At 49.2% G+C, this 22,456-nt stretch overlaps 1 protein-coding gene across 1 annotated transcript in view; it reads left to right on the top strand.

The window, feature by feature from the left end:
* Positions 1–22,456, top strand: part of SH3PXD2B (SH3 and PX domains 2B) — a 111,308-nt gene that overhangs the window by 72,493 nt on the left and 16,359 nt on the right. The window contains exons 6-11 of the mRNA XM_036848125.1: positions 48–73; positions 7,096–7,230; positions 11,665–11,769; positions 16,405–16,522; positions 19,366–19,592; positions 21,641–21,690. Coding sequence (XP_036704020.1) covers positions 48–73; positions 7,096–7,230; positions 11,665–11,769; positions 16,405–16,522; positions 19,366–19,592; positions 21,641–21,690 — 661 coding nt within the window. The remainder of the gene's footprint in view (positions 1–47; positions 74–7,095; positions 7,231–11,664; positions 11,770–16,404; positions 16,523–19,365; positions 19,593–21,640; positions 21,691–22,456) is intronic.

The raw sequence follows: 22,456 nt of genomic DNA, 5'->3' as shown, positions 1-22,456 counted from the left end.
AGATATTGACTCATTACTCTTTCCCACCCCTATTCTTTCCTGTACAGGGAACATGTTGGGAAAAAGAAATCTGGTAAGAATATTTTCTGTTTTCTCCTACTCATTCGATGTTTAGCATACCCCTACTGAGCGATGCCCAGGCCCTGGGCACTACATGGGGTATACAGTGATGTGGATGGATGGATGGATGGATGGATGGATGCTGAAGGACATTCGGGGCTGAGGGGATGGAGTGCAGGCTGGGAGGTGCAAGCATACAGTCGATTTGGGCCTGATCCATTCGCCAGCCTTGGCACCAGGCCTGGCTCTGTGCTTCCTTCGATCAGCCACTGATCTGGGCAGTGACAGCTGCTCTTGCAGGCAGCTCCCATACTCACTTCACTCTCCCCACAGTCAATTCTCTTCCTTCCTAACACCCTTTCCGTTCCCTGGACAGCAGGACCCTTATGTCAAAAAAGAGAAGGTGAGAATTTGAATATGCACAGAGGAAAGATTTGAGTTCTCACAGGCCTGGGGTTGATAAGGTTAGATTCACAATCGCCCAGCTTTGTCCTCCTGCAGCCCAAGAACATCCTGCACATCTGCAAAGGCCCTAGCCTATACCACATCTGGAGCCAATGTGGTCTTCAGAGCTTTCTGGAATTCTAAATTCTTTATCTAGAACTCCAGGAAGTTTGAGGGGGTTGATAAGGATGGGTGGAGAGGAGGCCATGCAGAGATTCCAAAAGTGGAAAAGGATGCCTTCTCTCATGGGCCTCAGTTTCATCATCTGTAAAATGGGCATAAGGATAGTAATCTACCTTGTAGGAGTATTATAAAATTTATAATAATATGTATAAAGCACTTAGAACAGTGCCTGGCATGTTGTAAGAGACACATGTTTGTGCTGTTTTTATGCTACTGCTATTAATTCAGAACACACAGGTGTTCTTGTCCAGCATCAGTAACAATTCCAAATTCAACAACTCTGGTCCCTTTACTGCTCCCTGGGTACAAGGCCTGTGGTCAGCTTTATGGGCCCCAAGGCCATTCCTGCAAGGAAGAGTGGAGAGGAATTGGATTTCTTCACCTCAAGGTATGGCATCTGGAGTGAACTCCGGTCTTTTCCCAACCAGTCTGTTTACAGCTCTGCTTTCTAGCTTAATAGGTACTGGCCGGAGCCGTGGCATCCTGCTAAAGCTACAAATAGCCCTTGAGCCCTGAGGATAATGATATGTTTCTTAGAAAAGAGCAGAGAGGAGAAGACAAGCAGACAGTCTTGGTCTGGTCACAGAGTTTCTGGCTTTGAGTGTGCGGAGACTTTCCCGGAGGGGACGGGTGGGAGGGAGAGAAGAAACAGACAGCTCTGGTTTGTGAAAACAAAAGTATTCAGTCAGGACAGGCTTGATGAGGGGACTGGTCTGGAAAAGAGAGAAGAAGCTCTAATTTGTGGTGACCACTGTTACATCATTCACCTGCAATGATGGGGGATGGATTTATTTATAATTCAACTGGGTGGAAAATAGCATCTTTCTTCATTCAGACTAAGAACCCATGCTGGGACTAGCCTTATTTTTTTATCTGACCTTTGAACACTTCCTTTATGTTAGAACAAGCCTCCTTGATTAAATTCAAAAAGGATTTAAGGTTGACAGCCCAAGCCCTGAAATTTCTGTGTGAGAATTCTGAGTTGAAGAAGGCTTATCTCTCTCCAGAATTTCCCTGTTGTGGCTGGCTGCCTGGCTGGTTCCTGCAGACTTTGGCTAATGTGGCCTCAAATTCTGCTTATTCTGCAGGAAAAAAAATCTTCCCACCAAAATTTCACAGATCATGTGATTATTTAAGGAGCATCTTTTCTTCCTGATTTTTCTACCCTTTACTTATTGAAATATTCTCTTGTTTACTGGCTCTTTCAGCAAGACTGGCAGTATAGTGAATTTCTAGAAAGAAAGGCATATTTTACCATTACTCATCATGTTAAAAATTCTGTGGTAGATGAGGCACTTTACCTTTGGCGAATATTTTATGTTTGTTTGGGGTTTTTTTGTTTTTGTTTTTTGTTTGTTGGCCACGCTGCATGGAATGCGGGATCTTATTTCCCTGACCAGGGATCAAACCTGAGACCGTGGCAGTGGAAGTGCGGAGTTTTAACCACTGGACCACCAGGGAAGTCCCATGAATATTTCATAGCACTTCCTTAATGATAAAATCACCCTTCCACTGTCAAAGCTCCTCCTCTCTCCTGACCTCTTCCTTCCCTCTTATTCCCTGCTGGACCACAAGAATGACATTTCTCATCTAGGAATACTTTGATTTCACACTTGTAGCTCCTAGAACTTAGTTCTATCTGCATCAACTTTTAGGTACTGCAATTACTATGCATTATAGAGCCTGGTTGCAATATCACACTCCACCAGTAGATGTCTCCACCTAACACCTAAATGGTTTATGTAGCGTAGTTTGAGACTCCTAGTAGATCAAATGAATGGTGTTTTGATAAGTTGAGTGCTCTGGATAAAATGAAGGCAACCTGCCCTGGAAGAACTGGTCCTGAAAAAGCAACTCCATGCACTCTTTTCTGAGCCACTTAATGGCAGGAAAGTAGTCTAAAAGCTACTGTCGGACTTCCCTGGTGGCTCAGTGGTTAAGACTCCGCCCTCCCAATGCAGGCGGCCTGGGTTCGATCCCTGGTCAGGGAACTAGATCCCACATGCATGCCGCAACTAAGAGTTCGCATGCCACAACTACGGAGCCAGCGAGCTGCAACTAAGGAGCCCACGAGCCACAACTAAGGAGCCCGCCTGCCACAACTAAGACCTGACTCAACCAAATAAATAAATAAGTAAAATTTTTTTTTAAAACAGTGCTAACGCATTCTTATAAAAAGTGAATAAATAGAAATAAAAGCTACTGTCATAGAAGAACAGGAAGGATATGTAAGGCTCAGACCTGGCCCCTGAGCAAGTCTTGGAAGAAGTGCCAGCCCTGAGCCCTGTGCCAGCACCTGATGTGCTCGTGCCAGCCTAGAGTCCTCAACCCTGTTCCCTGCCCTCCTCAGTTCCTGGCTTCACGTCTTGTTCGCAGTGAGTCCCCCAGTTCCCTGATCCTGTCCCTGCTCATAGTTACCCCAAATCAGTTGGCAGCCTGGTTAGGAGAGCTGGTGCCGAAATGAATAGATCAGCCCATTGATCAGAGTGCTGGAAATTGTATGTGGTACAACTGGGCCACCAGCAGTTGTTAAAACCGGGTAGCAACAATTGAACTTTTTGGACAGAGTAACCTGGCTTAACTGGACCCTGACTTATCCAAAGTCTCTATCCCTTCTCACAGGCAAGAAGGAGTAGTCTTTGGTTGCTCATAAGATAGACAGGTGCCTGCCAGTAACTCAGCACTGTGTGTTCTCAGGAGGAGGCCTGAGCCGTGTAGGGCAGGAAGGGTTTCTGGATGTCTCCACTCATCCTTTGTTCATTCACGCCACAAATGTTCATTGAGCCTCTGTGCTGAGTGAACAAGACAGACACAGTTATTCATTCAGTGTTTATTAAGCACCTACTGTGTGCCTGACAGTGTTCTAGGTCCCCGGGAAATGCAAAAGGTGTTGCCCCCATGGGAACACCATGTGGGAAGTAACCTCACAGTCTGGTAGAAAAGACAGATATGTAAACAAAATTAAATGTTGTAAGTGCTGTGAGAGAAGGCATTTGAATGTCTCCCTGAGGTTGGAAGTCATTTAAGGCTGTTTTAAAATATTCTTTCCTTCATTCAAATATTTATTGAGCCTTGATAGATGCCATTCATGTTCTAGTCCAGAGGTTGGCAAATGTTTTTTCTCTAAAGGTCCAGAGAGTAAATACTTTAGGCTTTGCAAGCCCCATGCAGACTCTGTCACTAATGATAATTTTTTGTTTCCTCCTCCTTTCATTCTCCTTCTTATTCTTTACAAATCTTTAAAAGTATAAAAACACATTCTTAGCTCCCCTTGCACAAAAATGGACCATTTTTGTGACTTCTGAGCAGGCTCTCTGGCTGCAGTATGAAGGACGGACTGGAGGGGCAGGATGGAGACCAATCACGGGGTGTCCCGCCTGCACACCCCTGGCCCCAAGAAGCCTTTCTCAGACCCTGGTGAAAAGGATGTGGCATAGTGAGGATGTGGGTGAAGCGAGGTGATGGAGTGCTAGCAAGAAGGTCCTCCCACATCAGACCCATGGCTCTGCGGGAGGGAGTCCTGACGGCTGCCACAAGGGGCAGCAGAGAATCCCCACGCGTGAACACGGACACCTCCTAGCCCCTCCAGCCCACTGCCCGCCTTCCTGGGAGACCTGGGCTGTCTCTGGCCACTAACCCAGGCAGCAAGCTCAGCTTCCAGCCTGACTGTGAAGTGGGTGCTTCTCTCCTCTCTCCAGTTCTTTGTCTCCAGTTGAGGCACAGGGAAGCATGGCTACCTGGATGCAGCCCACGTGAGGTTAAAACAGAAGGGCAGATGCATTCTGGAGGTTCTGAGCCCTGAGGCAGATTATATTCTGGGGTAAAAACTGTGGACCCCAGTCTCTACCTATTGCATTCACTGGGGAATGTGTCCCCAGCTCACAATGACCAGGACAAGTAGCCAGGGGCCTCTAGCAAGCCAGCGTCTGCCTTCACTCATTCACATAAGAGTACCTCTTAGAAGCACAGTGCTGGGGGGTTAAGGAGACAGTCAAGAGATCACTGTCTAGAGGGACAGCAGAAAGGGGGCAGTGACCAGCCTGCTCTGGGGCCACTGAACGATGTAACCGCTTAAGTAGCCGGGCTGTCTTGGGCGGTCTTTCATGCTTGAGGCTGGAAGGAGGTCAGCTCTGAGGCCTGACCTGGGTGGGAGGTGACAGAGGAGGAGAAGGCTGGCAGTAGTGAAGATAACCCTGAGAGCTGCAAAGACATAAGACTTGGGGGGCGGTCATGGGGACCTGTGGGGTAGGAGAGCAAGATCTCAGACTACCCTTCCTTCCTATCATCTTTTCTTTCCTCACCTACTGCCACCAGGTGGACCTGGTTCAGATCTGGCTTTGTCACCAGGTAGCGGTGAGATCCAAGGCAAGTCACCTGATATGTCTGAGCCTCTGTTTTCTTGTCTATAAAATGGGGGTAGTAAGACCCACCTTCCGGGGCAGTTGTGTCGAGGTAGTTTATGTACAGTGTGTAGCCTGTGATAGGCATTCATGTGGGGCTACTTCCCTCCCAGTCTACTTCTGAGCCTTCATCCCACATCTTCCGTCTCTTTTTTCTCCTCTCTTTCTCTCTTCTCATGCTTTCTCCACCCAGGGTGCAAGTGGCAAGGTTGCCCTGGGGCCCTCCCATTTCCCTCCGTTACCCTCAGCCTGGGAGGGTGAATGGCCAGAACATGGTCACAGAGCCAAGAAGCGGTGACCCTTCTTCACCCGGCTGCAATGCCCTGCTCTGATTTTCCGCATCAGAAATGGAGAACGCGTGGTTCTAACAAAGGGCTTTTGTGCTGCTTCTAGATGCTAGAGGCTGGGGTGCGTGCTGGTAAATACTTCACAACCAGCTCTCTGATGGGAAGCCCTGCTTTGTGGCATTTGCCATTTTCCATGGTGTAAATACTCCCACCATGGCCAGTTTCAATAAGATACTACCCAACAGAGTTGGGAACAGATGCATGAAATCGGCTCATTATGGGTGTATTTGGACACAGAAATGTACAAATGGATATTTCAGTGGTTTATGGAAACAAGAGAAGGGAATCCTTTGAATCAGGACTTTCAGAAAACCAGGGCCCGTTGGCCACAAAAGCCAGGCTGCCCTCCCATCACATTCAGCCTGATGCTCTAAAAGTGCTGCTCCCTCTCTCTGGAGTGTCTGAACTCACATGTCCCTTGACATCATCCATATTCTGTGCTATCTTTTCACTTACTTATCAGATATGTCTTAGTATTTAACCAGGGCCACACAGCGCTACATCCTGTGGAAATGGCCTCCCCAGGGGCTCCTCTCCCCAGCTGCCCCTGCCCTGGTCCAAAGCTACCATCATCTCTTGTCTGCAAACACCATGGCCTCCATCTGGTCTCCTGCTTTTTTTCTTGCCAGGCTGTAATCCAGTCTCCATGTGGCAGCCAAAACTGTCTTTTTTAAAGATGTAAATCTTGTCATTCCCTTCTTAAAGGCCCTTCCTTCAGTGGCTTTCTACTTCAGGGTTTCAAAAAATCCAAACTTCTTGCCTTGGCCCATCATGCCCTGCCTGCCCTGGCCCATGCCTGCCAGGGTGATCTCATACAGGACCGCGCTCTGCTCACTCCTGGACTTCAGCCACCTCCTGCCAGTTCCTAGAAGGCTCCAGGCCCTTTCCCATCCCACAGTCTGCCTGCACCACTCTGTCACCATTCTCCTCATGCCTCCTTGCCTCGGAGGTCTTTGCTTTATGTCACCTCCCTAGAGGGGTCTTGCTGACCGCTCCATTTAACGTAGCATCCTTTTCCCACTCATTCTTTGTCTGGCATCCTGGTTGTTTCCAGCAATGCATCAATCAAAAACTAGTATTATCCTGTATCCTTAGCGATCATGTATACTTGTATACGTGTCTCTCTCCCCAACTAGACTGAGCTACTTGAGGCTAGGAGTCATGTCTGTCTCATTCACTTTAGTATGCCCAGCATCTAATAGAGTGTTTGGAACATCACTGGTGACTTCGTGAATTAATAGATGAGTGATTTTGGATGGATGGATGGCAATGGATAGGTAGACAGATGGATGTTTGGTTGGATGAATGATGAATGGATGTTCAGTTGGGTGGACGATGATGGGTGAATAATGGCAGGTGGATGAATGGATGGATAGATATGAATGAATGAACTTTCCCACTACGCTGTCAGCTTCTTCAGGGCAAGTACCACATCAGCTGTGAATCCTTAGTGCCTAGCACAGTGCCTGCACAAGGACAGGCACTTGGTAAATTTTGGTGGTTGAGTGAGCAAATGAATGAAAGAATAAATGGATGAGGTGACCCTGAGACAAGTCCTGTCACAGCTTCTTTCTCTATTTGGAATGTCCTCCTGACCCACCCTACCCCCTGGCTCCTCTTCCTTCACACATGGGTTGTGTGATGGCATTTTGTATCCCCAGGGGGCGACCTGACCTCGGTGGACCCCATGGTCCTGGAGCAGTATGTAGCGGTGGCAGACTACCAGAAGCAGGAGAGCTCGGAGATCAGCCTCAGCGTGGGGCAAGTGGTAGACGTCATCGAGAAGAACGAGTCAGGTAGGGGACCTAGACCACCTCCCTTCCACCCTACACTGTCACCTAGCCTCTGGGACAGGAAACGCTTGGGAGTGCAGAAGCTGCAATGGCCAATCCAGGCTGGTCAGTTTCCACGGATCTGGTTGATGGCCTCCTAGAAAGCTGGCCTTGTTTGATCATAGTGCTTGAGTACTCCACTTGGTCACAGCTCACCAGCATCCTGTTGGGTCAGATGTTGTCGACTTGTCCTGAGGTTCACATTTTATGAACATTCCTTCTGGTTTCAGAGTACTTGGAGACACGGAGTCCAGCATTCCACTGGAAATTTGCTCTGTTGATTTGCCTTTGGCTACCATGGGAGTCCTCATGAAGGTTCTGTCAGCTGTGGGCTCTGGTGGGATGGACACACTGCCTCAGCCCACGTGCCATCACAGGGACCACTGGTCACGTACAGGCAGACCTCAGAGATATTGTGGGTTTGGTTCCAGACCACTGCAATAAAGCGAGTCACATGAATTTTTTGGTTTCCCAGTGCAAAAGAAAGTTACATTTATACTATACTGTAGCCTATTAAGTGTGCAGTAGTCTTATGTCAAAAAAACAATGTACATACCTTAATTTAAAAATACTTTATTGCTAAAAAATGCTAACCGTCATCTGAGCCTCCAGCGAGTCGTAATCTTTTTGCAATAGTAACATCAAAGATCACGGATCACAGATCAGCATAACAAATATAATAAGAGTGAAAAAGTTTGAAATACCGGGAGAATTACCGAAATGTGACACAGAGACACGAAGTGAGCAAATGCTATAGGAAAAATGACACCAATAGACTTGCTTGATGCAGGGTTGCTGCAAACCTCCAATCTGTAAAAAACACATTATCCATGAAGTGCAGTAAAGCAAAGCACAGTAAAACGAGGTCTGCCTGTACATTGGCCGGGACAGAATGTGATGTGACTGAGACACTTAGCCTGGGTTTCCACCTGAACTCTGCATTTCACAGCCATCCAGGTCACTTCGTTAAGGAGGCTGCTTCAAGGATTAAATGAGGCAGTACATAGAGAGTGCCTAAGCCTGTGTTTGGCACATAGATGCTCAAAAATGTGTTTCCTTCCCTTTTGCCTTCTTTAGCTGCAATAGGGCATTGGTACCATTGAAGACAGAGAGCAAGGAGCAAGGGATGAGTGGATCCTTTCCAGGAAAAAGTGGCATAAACCCCCACTGGCTTTGTTGTAGCTAAAATGTGACATTGACTAGCAATATTAGTGGGCCAATCTCTGTGATATCCCAGTGACTAGTTAAGGTCCAACAAACAGGGAAAGACTGTTTCCAGCAGCCTCTGGAGCATGTTTCCATTAGTCAGGAGATGAGCATTAGCCAACCAAAACTTCTTGATTACACAGTACAGCAGTTGTTATCCCTGCTTCACAGCTGAAGACACCAAGACTCCAAGTGACTCAGTCACTCACCCCAGATCTTGTGACAGGTTGCCGAGCTGGAGTTCCTAACCAATTCCAGCTGGCCCCAAGGCCATGTGATGTTCTAATTCCTAGAAATGAGTACAGGCAGTCTGTGGGTATGACTGGGACGCTCCGTGGGGATGGAAGAAGGGAGCACCCACCCACCCCCACCCCGCTTTGCTTTGCCCGCTTGAGTGACATCAGGAAGAACACGTTGCTGGGAGAAGGGGAGGAGGCAGGATGGGGTGGGGGCCAAGCCTGGTGTGTCTAGAGGACAGCAGGGAAAAGGCATATGTCCAGATCTTCAAGTGGCCAACAAACTCAACATTTGTTTTTAATTACCTTTTACTTACCCAAGTAATATATGGCTGTGTTCTTCTTGAAACATTAATGATAAAGTTAAAATCTATTTTTTTCCGCTAGTTTCAGGCCTAGTCCCCTTTCCAAACCCAGATTGCCCTTCTATCAGTTTGGGGTGAATGCTTCTTGATAAATGTATACACGCATGTGTATAAATATGTGTACAGTGATAGGACTTCCCTGGTGGCGCAGTGGTTAAGAATCCGCCTGCCAATGCAGGGGACACAGGTTCGAGCCCTGGTCAGGGAAGATCCCACATGCCGCGGAGCAACTAAGCACCGTGCACCACAACTACTGAGCCTGTGCTCTAGAGCCCGCGAGCCACAACTACTGAGCCCGCGTGCTGCAACTACTGAAGCCGACACACCTAGAGCCTGTGCTCTGCAACTAGAGAAGCCACCGCAATGAGAAGGCCGCACACCGCAACAAAGAGTAGACCCCACTTGCCGCAACTAGAGAAAGCCCACGCGCAGCAACGAAGACCCAGCGCGGCGATAAATAAATAAATAAATTTATTTATTTTTAAGAAAACTCTGTACAGGTATATATGTATGTACACATTTGTACACGTGTGTATACATATATGTGCACATGCATACATATATATAACTATATACACGCATACATACACATCATATTTCATGGGTCTATATATAATTTTGTAGGTTTTTTAGGCCCAGTGGTGTATCATTCTATACATTTTGACCTGCAACATGCTTATTCTTAAGTCAACATTTAGCTCTTATTCTTTTAACATCTGCATACTATTTGAAAATATGGCATACTATAAGCCATATCTTCCTTTAGTATGAACAGTATATCTGTGTGCACATTGGTGAGTGTTTCTTTAGGTTAGGTACGCAGAAGACTGCTGGACCATAAGATATGCATACTTTAAATGTTAAGATACAGCCAAATGACCTGCTTCCAAACTGTGGCCATACCAATTTACTCTCCCTCCAGCAAAGCATGAGGCATTTGTGCCAGTAGTTAAGAGCTGAGGCTGTGAAGCCAGATGGCCTGGGTTGAATCCCGGCGATGCCACTTTCTTTGTGACCTTGGTCAAGTCACTGCCCCTCTCTGAGCTTGGCTTCTCCATCTGTAAAATGGGGCAGTAATAGAATGCAGCTCACAGGCTGCTGTGAGGACTCAGCCAGTCAGTAGTAGATGTGAAGCAGTGAGACGGTCTGGCGCATCTTTGCTGTCATTGCTGTTGTGACACGTTCCTTAACCCCGCACGGATACCTACAAATAGGAGTCCTTAGGAAGGCATATATGGCACATTTCTGATTTCTGGTTTTCCGCAGGTTTATCAACCCCATTCATTCACACACATACACACACACACACACACACACACACACACACACACTTCCCAGCCACCAAAACGTGTATTTTAAAAGGTGCACCCAGTCGAGTAAAGCAGAAGGTGGCTTCTACCTCAGGGAGCTCAAAAGCAGAGGCCTCCCTGTAAGACCGGGAAGCTAGTCCAGAGTCTGCCCCTTCCTTCTCTTCTCCTTTGGGGTCTCCAGGGCCTGGAGGTTTGTGATCTTGGGGAGCAGATCCTATTTTTCCATTTATGCTGTGCAGAGCCAGCTGGGCCCTGTATTAACTTCCTGTGGCTGCTATAACGAATTACCACAAATTCAGTGACTTACACCAACACCAATTTATCATCATATGGTTCTAGAGGTTAGAAGCCCAAAATGGGCCCCAGTGGATGAAAATAAAGGCACTGCTGGGGCTTTGTTCCCTTCTGCAGGCCTGGGTAGCATCTGCTTCTTTGCCTTTTCCATTCTCTAGAGGCCAGCCACATCCCTTGGCTCGTGACCCCTTCCTCCACCTTCAGAACCAGCAGTGTTTCCCCTCTCTGTGCCTTTCTTCCTTACCCACATCTCCCCCTGACCCTTCTTCTGCCTGCCTTGTGATTATACTGGGCCCCCCCAGATAAGCCAGGATAACCTCCTACTTGGGAGTTCAGCTGATTAGCAACCTTACTCCCATCTGTGACCTTAATTCGAACTCTTTGCCACGTGCGTTGTTACTCTGCCTACCACAGGCTCCATGAGAGCCCTTTCTCTAGACCGGGAGGGCCCGAGTCTCAGTGAACAGCCTCTCAAACTGTTATATCCGCAGCCAGATTTACCTTGACACGAACAGATGCAAAATCAGTGTCTCAGATAAGTTATTAGGGCAGTGGTTTCAGTATCAGAGAGCCCTGGGTGCAAGTCTCAGCTCAGCCGTAAGCTGAGCACGAGTCTTGCCTCTTGGAGCCTCAGTGTTCTCGTCGGTGCAGTAGGAATAATAATGTGAAGATGATATAAGATAATGCAAGTAAAATGATTAGTGCCTTGCACAGCTTAGTGAAGGGAGCTACGTTCTTTACTCTCCTCCTTTAGGACAACCTCTCTCCCCACCCCCATCCCCGACTCCCGAGCAGGTTTCCTGTTAGCCTGTCTCTAGCAGTTAGCAGTCAGCTAACATGGGTAGTTGTGTTCTACTAATAAAATGGTGACTTTTGAGCCTTACGCTGAGCGTTGGTTCCTGTAGCGGCTGAATCTAATATTATATTCTGACGCCCGGCCCTCACACCTGACCCAACTAACATCAGTCTGCACCCTCATTTTCCCAGGTTGGTGGTTCGTCAGCACCGCTGAAGAGCAAGGCTGGGTCCCTGCAACCTGCCTCGAAGGACAGGATGGTGTGCAGGATGAGTTTTCCCTACAGCCTGAAGAAGGTAGGAAGCAGCCGGGGCCTCCGGCTCACCGGGGAGACCTGTGCCGCCGGCCGTCACCCATGTGAGGGCCTCCTCACCCAATCCCTTCCCTTCAGCCTCTGCCTCCCAGCCTCAGTGGCTCACAAGGTCAGGCCCAAGAGCCTGTGTACCTGAAGCCAGGCCCTGGGGTTGGGGCAGAGCAAGCCCGCCCTTTCTTAGGGGCCTTGGGGAGCCAACCCAGGTGAGCCTGGCTGGAGCTGGGGCCCTGATACCTCCATGGGACCTCAATGGGGCCCAGCCAGATCGCTGTCAACACCTCACTCTTCCTCCCTTGAATTATTCTGATGGCCAAGGTGTTGGGGCTGCTCCAAGCTCATTTACAAGACATCTGAAGCCATCCGTAAAGATCTCTGCTTTGTCTGCTTTCTGTGTTGGTTTAATGGCCCTGACTGGGTGTCAGGATCAGAGCTGACCCTCTCCACTCACCCACACACACTTCTGTTTCCCAGAGAACTTTCCCTACAGGTATCCTAAAGAGTGGTTCCCGCTGTGTCAGAAATCTTAAAGCCCAGCCAACTCCCCTTTCCCTCCAGGAGCATTCCTAAATCTAGAGTATGAGTTCACTTTAGCTAATAAACAGTAGGGTTTTGGAGTCAGACCTGAACTTGACTCTCACCACTGAATTTGAATTTGTACCACTTACTGGTTGAGCGGTCTTGGGCCGCAACTTAACCTTTCTATGCCTCAGCCACCTCCTCTAAAAATGAAAACGATGGTATTTACGTCATGGGATTCTTTTTTTTTTAATTAGATCCCACATGCAAAGCACTTGGCAAAGAACCTAAAACAATAAATAACTAGAAACAGTTATTATCATAGAGCTATGCCTTACCTAGGGTTGAATATTTGGGGCTTTTAGTTGACTGTTTAGAAAACACAAAGCCACTTGAGTATGTATTTAACAGAAAAGAGGGTAAGGAGAAGGGATATTTCTATGCTCAAAGGTTAGCAAAAAAAAGAAATGCATATGTGGTTTGCATTTAGTTTTATTGCAACCAGCACCCACAGAGTAAAATGCCTTTTGTTTTGCTCTGCGTTTTGGGGGCCCACCAGGCTCTAGGGGTGGGGCTAATGAGGAGAAAGTGCAAAAATCAACTCAGATTAAGGGGTAGTCATGTGCTGCGTGGAAACTATAGCTCCCTTAGACAGTTTATGATGCCTACCTACCACGGGGCATGTCTCTGTAAGGGACTGATTATTGTCCCCATTTTACAGATGAGAAAAGAAGCTCAGAAAGTAGAGACACTTGCCCGGGGTCACACAGCTAGAAGATGGGAGAGAGACCACATTTTCCTAAGGGTTTGTACATTTCTTCCCCCTGCCATGAAGGCTTCTCTTAGTGCCTCTTCATAATCATGCTGGGAGTAGCATTGTGTCTATTGGGTGGCTCTTCACTCAAGTTCAAGGTTAGTACTCAGGGATTTGGTCCTTCTGAGACACCTGGGGCGTGGCATAGACTCAGAAATAATTGCTCCTAAGTGGGAGCACGTGCTTGGTGCCGCCTTTGCCTCAAGACACTGGAAGTGCTTTCTTCTTACCTCTGCCTTCTGCCCTTCGCCCCCACATGCCGCCCATCCAGTCTCATGGAGATACTGGTCTCTGCCCCGGCCCATGGGCCGCCGCCGGACTCTGGGGGACCTGTATGCCATCAGCTGGCGTCAAGGTGCCTACCTCGGAGTTTTCCTCCCCGCTCGGTATTCGGAACCGGGTCCCTGCATCTGCATGCTCTGGGACTGCCCGTGCCTGCTGCATGTGAGAAACGGTGATCTGGTCTGTACCGTGTGTGTTGGCATGTAGGTTTGGGAGGAGGGAGCTTAGGGTGTTTGTCAGCCTGGGGCCCTAAAGTTTCCCAGGTTAAAAAATGAAGCCTGGGGGCCCCTGTAATGCTGAGCCAGTGACCTGTTCCCTTCATCAGGTGCATTTGAGTGGCCAGGGAAAAGAAACCCACGTCAAACCAGCTTAAGCAAAAGGGAAGTGTATTGACTCATATCATTGAAAACCCTAGGGTAGGGTCAGCTTCTAGCATGGCTGGATCCAGGAGCTTGAAAGTGTCTGCCAACTGAAGAAAAATGCCCAACCAAGAAGTTGTGAGTTAAGTTTTATACAGGCACCTTATTGAGGACTCTAGGCCGGGAGACAGCCTCTCAGATAGCTCTGAGGAACTGCTCCAAAGAGGTAAGGGAGGAACCAGGATACACAGGAGTTTTTGGCTGGAAAAACAAAACAAAACAAAACATGTAGTCTAACATCAAAAGATTACTGCTAATCACAAAAAACAGATAAGTTAATGATTTTGGTGCTTTTCTATGAATAGAAAGATGCAAGAATCTGATCTCATTGAAATTATTCCTTAGATATGCATCTTAACTATCTAAGGCCAGTATCCAGAGCACAGAATGCTTCCTGTTTTTCTCCATCCCAAATTCCCCTCAGGGTGCACTGCTGGGGATGACTGCAGTGGCTCATGGCTTGATGGCCGGCAACATTCTTTGTTTACTGGAATGGCAGGCAACATTCCCTTTCTACCTGTCCTTGGCACCTGAGGCTTACTCTTGCCACCCTCAGCTCCCATTCTCCACCTTGCTGGAACCATTGTCTCATGGTGACAGTAGTTCCAGGCACCCTTCAGGGACACCCACCAAAGAAAATGCTTCTCCTTCAACACAATCAGTTGGTTCCAACTGACCCAGTTGGGTCACATGCCATCCCTGAACTAGTCACGGTGGCCAGTCACTTTGGCCGGGCCAGCGTCATGCACCCTCCCCATCCCTCTGGGTGGTGGCGAGGTCAGCCTCACCCAAACATGTGGCTGGAGGCTGGCAGTGCCACCAGAGGAAGGGCAGACGGATGGTAAGCAGGCAGTGTTACCCACCGTGCAGTCTACAAGGTCTCCCACTTCCCTTTGTTAGGGAACCCTGAGCATCCTACGGAGCCCAGAGAGGGTCTCTGGGTGCTAGAGAATCCCCAGGAGTCCAGGGCCTGTAGTACTGACAGTACTTAGTCCAGGACCCAGGCAGTGCCCCTTCTCACCTGGCCAGACGAAACCTGTGCATCCACGGGGTTGAGTTACCCCCAGCACCCTTCACAGCACCCATACCCCAGCCTGTATCTGTGAGTGAGGAGAACAGCTGACTGCGCTGTATACAGGATGTGTGCAGCTTGAGTCAGCTCAACCCCCACAGAGCAGGTCAGGGGGCCAGATCAATAAATAAATAAACGCCCTGTGTGTTTTCCGCCTCCCTCTGCACCAGCTGGGAAGGCCACAGGCAGCCTGTGGTGTTTTCCCAGCGAGAGAGAGAGGCAGCCCGGACACACTAACCGTCAACGTCAGCCCACAGCTGGCTCAGTCCCTCCCTGCGGGCTGCAATGTAACCAAAACAGGAAAGCCCTCTCCTGTCGTCACTGGCTCCCCTGGGACACTCATCTGTTATCTGTCTCAGCAGTCACTGCTGACAGTGTTGGGGATGGGAGCTATGCTCTTGCTCTCTGGAGGGCCCTGGCTGAGTGTGACAATGAACAACCCTGCCAGCGGGGCCCAGCAGGGGGTCGGGGGGTACGGTCCTGCTGTGGGAGGGACACAGCCGGAGGCAGCTCTCTTGGCTTTGGGGGTAGGAGCAGGGAACCACTGAGAGTGGGATGGAAGGCACCCCAGTGGTGTTAATGAAAACAGAAGCAGGCAATCATTTCATGATATATATCTCAAATCATTATGTTGTACACCCATAAGTCGATTATATCTCAATTAAAAAAATAAATTTTAAAAAATAAAATTGAAGCTTCAGGCGTGGTTGGATCCAGGGGCTTGAAAACAATGAAAAAGGGACATCAGCTACCAGCTAGGTAATGAACATTGCTAGCTGTCTCCTCCCTGGTAGTGATTCCACCCCAAACTATGCTGCCAAATACAGCTTGTCCCTGACCCTCCGCCACTAAGAACTGCAGAGGAGCCACAGAGGGTTTAACATCCGCCCCGCCCCTGCTGCAGCATGAGCAAGGTGACTCCCACCAGGCCTTCGGGACTTGTTCATTTACTAAACATTGATTATTTTACTAAATAGTTCCTAAATATTCCCAGTACCGTGCCCAGTGCTAGAGGTAGAGGAATGAACAAGACAGACTCAGACCCCTGCCTTCCTGGAGCTCTTACTCTAGCGGGGGAAACAGACACGGAACATAATATAAGTAAATTATCTGGTATGTTAGAAGGTAATTCCTGGTAAGGGGGAAAAATAAACCCGGGTAAGGGGGATGAGGGTGCCATGGGTCTGGGTATTACATAAGGCAAGGTCAAGGAAGGTGACCTTGAGGCACAGATTTGAGGAAGGTGAGTGCAAATGTATTATGCTGAGGGATTTCAGAGGAACTGACCTGCCGTTTGTCCTGTGTCCTGTTGCTGCTTGCACAGGGTCGTCCAGGGCTAAGTGAGGGTCGCTTATTGGGGGCCAGGGGCAGGGGGGTGGGAACAGAGATGGTGCACAGAAGTCTTTGGAGGAAATCCTTCCTTACGAGGGCATCTCTCAGATCACAGCCTTGGCCATCAACGTCCCGGGGCTTATAGTGTCCTTGACTTACCCCAACATCTGTTTGTCCCCACAGAGGAGAAGTACACAGTCATCTACCCATACACAGCTCGTGACCAAGATGAAATGAACCTGGAGAGAGGAGCTGTGGTGGAGGTCATCCAGAAAAACCTGGAAGGCTGGTGGAAGATCAGGTACCCTCTGCAGCTGGGTGGGTTTCAGGTCATATAGGCTCCAGCTGCACAGATATCTGTAAGCAGTTGCAGAGGAGGTGAGGTTTCAGCCTGAGCTATAAAAGGACACTTCTCCTCTGTGCTGTTTGGCTTCCTTCCCTACCCATATCCTTCTCTAAAAATCCATAATAAGCAAAACCGTCTCTAAACACACTGAACCACCGATAGCAGTAACCCAATTGAGCAAGACTGGTCTCCACCTCCAGATGTGTCTCATAATGAGTAAGCGGAGGCTGAAGCTGCCCTGTGTGAGTGATCTCCCACTCCAGCCCCGCCCTGAGAGCAACAGGACGCTAAATACCACACGGACAGTAGCCCGTCCTAAAGCTGATCATTTGCCGTCATCTCTCAGAGTCCAGTGGAGACCGGCTTTCCCAACACTTTGTCACAGCTCTTTCACCTATGTGATGGAATTGAAAGCTCATAGGTAGGTAAGGTGGCCAACTCGTCCTGCTCTGCTTGGGACTTTCCCAGTTTTAGTAATGAAAGTCCGGGGAACTCCCTCCTTGGTTACCCGGGCGGGCAGGGTGCAACCTCAGGATATTCGGGCAAGAGAAGAAGCCTGAGGTCCCTGCCACCTGGTGTCTGTGCCGTGATATGAGGCAGGATATTGGGACCACTCACATGGGGCTGAGTGTGTGACCCTTCATTCATTCAGCAAACCTACACCAAAGTCTATTTTGGCCCAAGCTCTCTACTGAAAGCTGGTGAGTCAACAGTGAGAAAGAGACAGTAGTTCACACCCACAGGCATAGAAGACAGACTCAGACACAAGTACAGGGCAGGGAGGCGGGTGGGGTGTAGGAGGGCTGCACAGGGGACTTTGGAGCACAGAAGAGGGCTCCTCAGCCCGGGAGTCAGGAAGACTTCCTCAGAACTGAGGTTTGAAGCCGGAGTAATGACAACGATAACTCACATATCTGGAGTGTATGTGTTACCTTGCTGTATAACAAATTATCCCAAAACTTAGCGGCTCCGGAATTCAGGTGGCTCGACTGAGCTCAGGGTCCCTCATGAGGTTGCAGTGGATGTTGCCGCGGTCCTCAGAAGGTTTGACTGAAGCTAGAAAGTGACCGAGCCAGGTTTTGAACCCATACCTTTCTGACCCCAAAGCCCACTCAGCATTGCATGTGTTGCCTCTCTGCTTATGGCTTTGTGCCCCCAAGTGATGAACTATCTCATAGTGATGCCCGGATTGCGTGTAGTCTAACATTTTCCAATTAGCACAAGGTTTAGTCCTTCTCAGAGGATATTTTAAGATTGATAGACACCAAACTGCAGATTGCTGCCTCCTTTTAAGTTTGCTTCCAGTTATAAAGGACTTTTTTTTTTTTTTTTATTGAAACGCAGTGCTATTTAGTTCTTAAGGTGATTCTTGACGAGAGATGTGACCCTGCCATATATCATCTCCAGTCTGTTAGATGTCGTCCCCAAAGGTGTGGGCACCTGTTCTGTGGTTCAGACCAGTGGGGTGCTGGCAATTTTAACAGCCAGCTCTCCAAGGGAAAATGCTCTTGAGTTGCGGTGTTTGCCAATTTCCGTGGTGTAAATACTCCCACCGTGGCAGATTTTAAGCTCCCACTGTGATGGCGCTAAACGCCGAGTTGGGAAGAGAGATGAACAGTTGGCTCTCACAAGTGGTGTGAGCTGGCTCCAGCACACCTCTGGTCCCAATCAACCCCTCTGGTCATGCTATTCAACCGAGTTCCATAGTGCAGAGAATTAAATGATTGTTACATTCGTTCAGTTCCCTTTGGAATTCAGTGAGCTGGTCTGTCAGGGTCTCAGTCACTCCGAAGCTCAGTGACCTGTGGTAACCCTGGAACCAACCCCCGACCTGCTTCGTTCTCATCTGAATGCGTGTTTAATCTCCTTGTTAAGCAATATGACTGGAGGCCCCCCCTGCCTATGCCAGGCTTTGTGCCGGGAACTGGGGCTTCTGGGAAGAGGCAGCAAAGCAGCACAGACTCTGGTGCCAGCGTTCTAGGTCTGAATCCATTTCTGCCAAGCCCCAGGTTGGATGGATGAACTATAGCAATAGCTGTAAAGTGCTTGGAACAGGAATGACGTGGAGTAGGTGCCCACTGAGTGTCACTTATCGTTATCATCATTGTCCCAGTGGGGATGACTGTACGGGGACCAGGACCGGAGCAGAGCTTTGTGGCTGCTCACCCTTGCCAGGTCCACTGGCAGTTTGTCCACTTGCCCCCTTTTTTCTTCACTCAACTCACTGGGAGCGAGGGCCCTCACACACAGAGATGAATCATCCATGATCTCCGCCCCCAGGAGCTCGAGTTCTAAGTGGGGAGACAGGACCGTCACAGCCAAGTGTCACTGTGTGTTATAGGTGCTGGGATTGTGGGGTGTGCAGGAGACATTGGGGGCACCGTGGAGGGAGGCTCGGGAAAGGCTTGAGAGGGGGCATGGTATTAAGCAGAGCTGGGAAAAAGGAGCACAAAAGAGAATGGGCTTTCCAGGCAGAGGGTCTCTAAGAGCAGGGGCAGGGGGGTGAGAGATGGTGGAACTTTTGGGAGAGTGCAAGCTGTGTGTGGGGGTGGGCGGGACGTGGGGTTGCCGTGAGAGCCGAGGCTGGGGACGTAAGGAGAGGCCAGATTGGGGAGGCCCAGCTGAGGGCTTAGGCTTCATCAGGAGGCAGCAAGCGGTGTGCCAGCCCCTGGCCCTGGGCAGTCATGGTCCATCGTTCCTGCCATCTGGGACCCGAAGTGGGCTTCACAGTAGGAGCGCAGCTTCTTCCCACGGGCCTGGCAGAGCAACCTGACGGGCATCCTTCCCCCTCCTCCCAGGTACCAGGGCAAAGAGGGCTGGGCCCCAGCCTCCTACCTAAAGAAGAGCAGCGGGGAGCCTTTAGCCCCAAAGTTGGGCCCCGGCTCACCCGCCCACGCGGGCGTCCTCGAGCTGGACGGCGTCTCCCGGCAGCAGAACTCGGTGGGCCGGGAGAAGGAGCTGCTCAACAACCAGAGGGATGGCCGGTTTGAAGGCCGCCCGGCGCCCGACAGTGACGTCAAGCAGAGTAAGTGACGCCCACCCGAGCTCCCGGCAGCTGGGCACCTACTACGTGCCAGGCTCTGTGCCCAGAGGTCCTCACATGTTGTCCCTCATCCTCACGGCAGCCCTGCTGCCCGCCATCCTGTAGATAAGAAAACAGGCTCACAAACCCCAGGTCACTTGTTCCAGATCATTCAGCCAGCAAGTTGCAGAACCTGAGCGGAGAGACGTGGCTTTCCTACTCAAACCGTGTTTTTTCCACTGTCTCATATCGCCAGAGCTCCTGTTTCTCAAGCCCCTACTAGGTGCCAGGAATCTTATAATCAGTCTCACTGACTCCTTGTGACAACCTTTGAAGGACCTACTCCTTTTATTTTACAGATTAGGAAACAGAGATGAAGGGGTTTGTCCAAGGCCACCCAGCTAGTGAACAGTGGAGCCGGGACTTGAACCCAGGTCCCTCTGACTCAAGTGCCAGTGGTCTCTCTGCAGGGCCTCGTTTCTGAGCCAAGGAAAGAAAAAGTGGACCCTGTGTTGGGTTTACTCCGAAGATAGTTCTTTACTCATCTTGCTTTTCAAAGCTTCCTTGTATCTATTTTACCATTTAATGTTCCCAGCACACCTGAGTGTAGGTTCATTATTGTTGTCTGCTGCATACCCAGGATGCCAGCCTCAAGCATGTGACCCTGTACAAGGCAGAAGGAATCTGTCTGTTGGGAAAGGACTAAAAACTAGCCACAAGGATGCAGTCACTTGCCCCTCGCTGGGCTTCTCCAGCTGTTTAAAGTGACTCTTATGGTCAGTGAACTTCTTGAGTCTCTCAATTGTTCTCAGCCACTCTGAGAAAACACTGACATGCCATGGCAGGAACCTATCATGGGCAAGAGCATAGGAGGATTCCCATTAACACTAGAGGAGCGAGTGAAAATCTGAAAGCCCGTGTCTCTGTTAGGATATATAGGTTCAGATGCTCAAGCAAAGACTCCCCACTACTACCACACACATACACCCAATAACAATGGCTCAAGTAATTTCGATGTTTATTTCTTTCTCACCGAGCAGTCAGGTATATGTCCAGAGCTGCTATGGCAACTCTATCCAGTCACGAGTCTTGTTATGCTGTATCTATCTTGTGTTGCCCTCATCCTCCTGGTCCAGGAGGGCTCACCACTAGTCCAGCCAAGGAGAATGAGGCAGGGAGAAGTGGAAGACTGGACTCAGAAGCTACAGACTTGTTACTCTCTCACATCCCATCGGCCAGAACTTAGTCATATGGCAGTACCTAGCTGCAAGGGAGTCTGGGAAATGTAGTCTTTATGTAGGCAGTCAAGTGGCTAAAACTCTGTTGTGATAGTTTTCTAATAGAAGACAGGAGAAATGGGTATTTAAGAGTTTAGCAGTCTCCTCTACACCCCAACTACCAAACTACACCTCTGTGTAGACCCATGCTAAACCAGCTCTGACAGCATGTAGGGTGCCTTCCTCAATGTTCTGCCTTTAGCCAGGAGCCTTGGACCACTGCAGAGTCGTCCTCTTGACCCTGAGACCCAGAGCAGGGGCAGCCCAACTCCAGAGTAAAAACCCCTGAAGTTCTCAGTCCAAGTTTGTTTGGCTCTGTTTATGCATTGTTTAATTTGGGTTTGTTCCAGAGCACAAAGCCAGGGGCAGTAACATTAATGCGTGCTTGCCACATGCCAAGAGCCTCACCTGTATTGTTGACTTTCATCTCCACCGCTGCTTCCAGGAGGCAGGCATTATCACCCCCTCTCCAGAAGAGGACTATGCGGCTCAAAGTCACATAACTTGTAGCCTCCCACCTCTGCGTTACTCTGAAGCCTGCACTTGTTGCCTTTGCTGGAAAGCTTTCCATCGCTCCAGGACTGGGCACCATCCCCTTGTTGATGGAGAGTCCTAAACCCAGTCTGAGTGTCCCCTTCCTAGTTGGGCTCTCCCACAGGAAGCGTTGCAGTCGCTCACTGATGCCTGTGCCAAATGTATGCCTAATCTCCTGCAGGAGAGAATAGATCTCTCGTGGTGTCCACCTCAGGAATTTTATCTGTCGTCTCTTTATAGGATCACCCAAGATGAGACAGAGACCCCCTCCACGCCGGGATATGACCATAGTAAGTGGACCCTTGCAACTGGGGAGCCAGACCCTGACCTGAGACTAGCCCCCTGACACTCATCTCGCCTTCTCCAAGGATGCACTCTTTCCTGCCCACACAGCAGCCTTGTGAAGCTAATCCCATTGACAGGTGGAAAGACTGAGGTCCAGGGAGATCAAACAGTTCGCCCATGGCTTTGTGACAGTTAGGTCTCAGGATGTACTTTCTGCTTCCTGAGCCCACTCCGCTTTATCTTAGATAAGTCTTCTTGAATAACGTAACTTGAAACCAAAATGGGATAAGGCACACGTTTCGCTTGTGGTGCCATTCTGATATTTTACTTTCATACTCCATTTTTAACTCTGTAAGCAATACTTTGAAAATGGGCTTTCTTTTTTTAATGTCTGCCATTTATTGAGCACCTTTTGGGTACCAGGCAGTATGCCGGTGTTTCACTACATGAATTCATTGAATGCTCTCCGTGACCCCACCAGGTAGATCCTGTTATTACCCACATTCTACAGGAGATAAAACTGAGGCCTCCAGGAGGGGAAGGGATTTGCCCAAAGTCACACCAATGGGTCTGACTTGCAAACCTGTGTTCATTTCACAACCCTTGTTGCCTCTTAAGTTCAGAGAATATTGTCTTGCCCCAAATTTTCATGATTATAGGCAAATGTCCCATGTTTTTTCTCATTACCCTAAAGCTGAAAGGCCAGTGACCTATCTAGAAGACGATGATCTGAGTGGTCCCCTTTGTTTTGTCCTAGAATCCAAATGGGTC

The sequence above is a fragment of the Balaenoptera musculus genome, chromosome 3 (genome assembly GCF_009873245.2).
Source record: "Balaenoptera musculus isolate JJ_BM4_2016_0621 chromosome 3, mBalMus1.pri.v3, whole genome shotgun sequence".
NCBI classification, from domain to species: Eukaryota; Metazoa; Chordata; class Mammalia; order Artiodactyla; family Balaenopteridae; genus Balaenoptera; species Balaenoptera musculus.
Note: the sequence above shows the minus strand (reverse complement) of the source record. Positions and strands in the feature narration are given on the sequence as shown.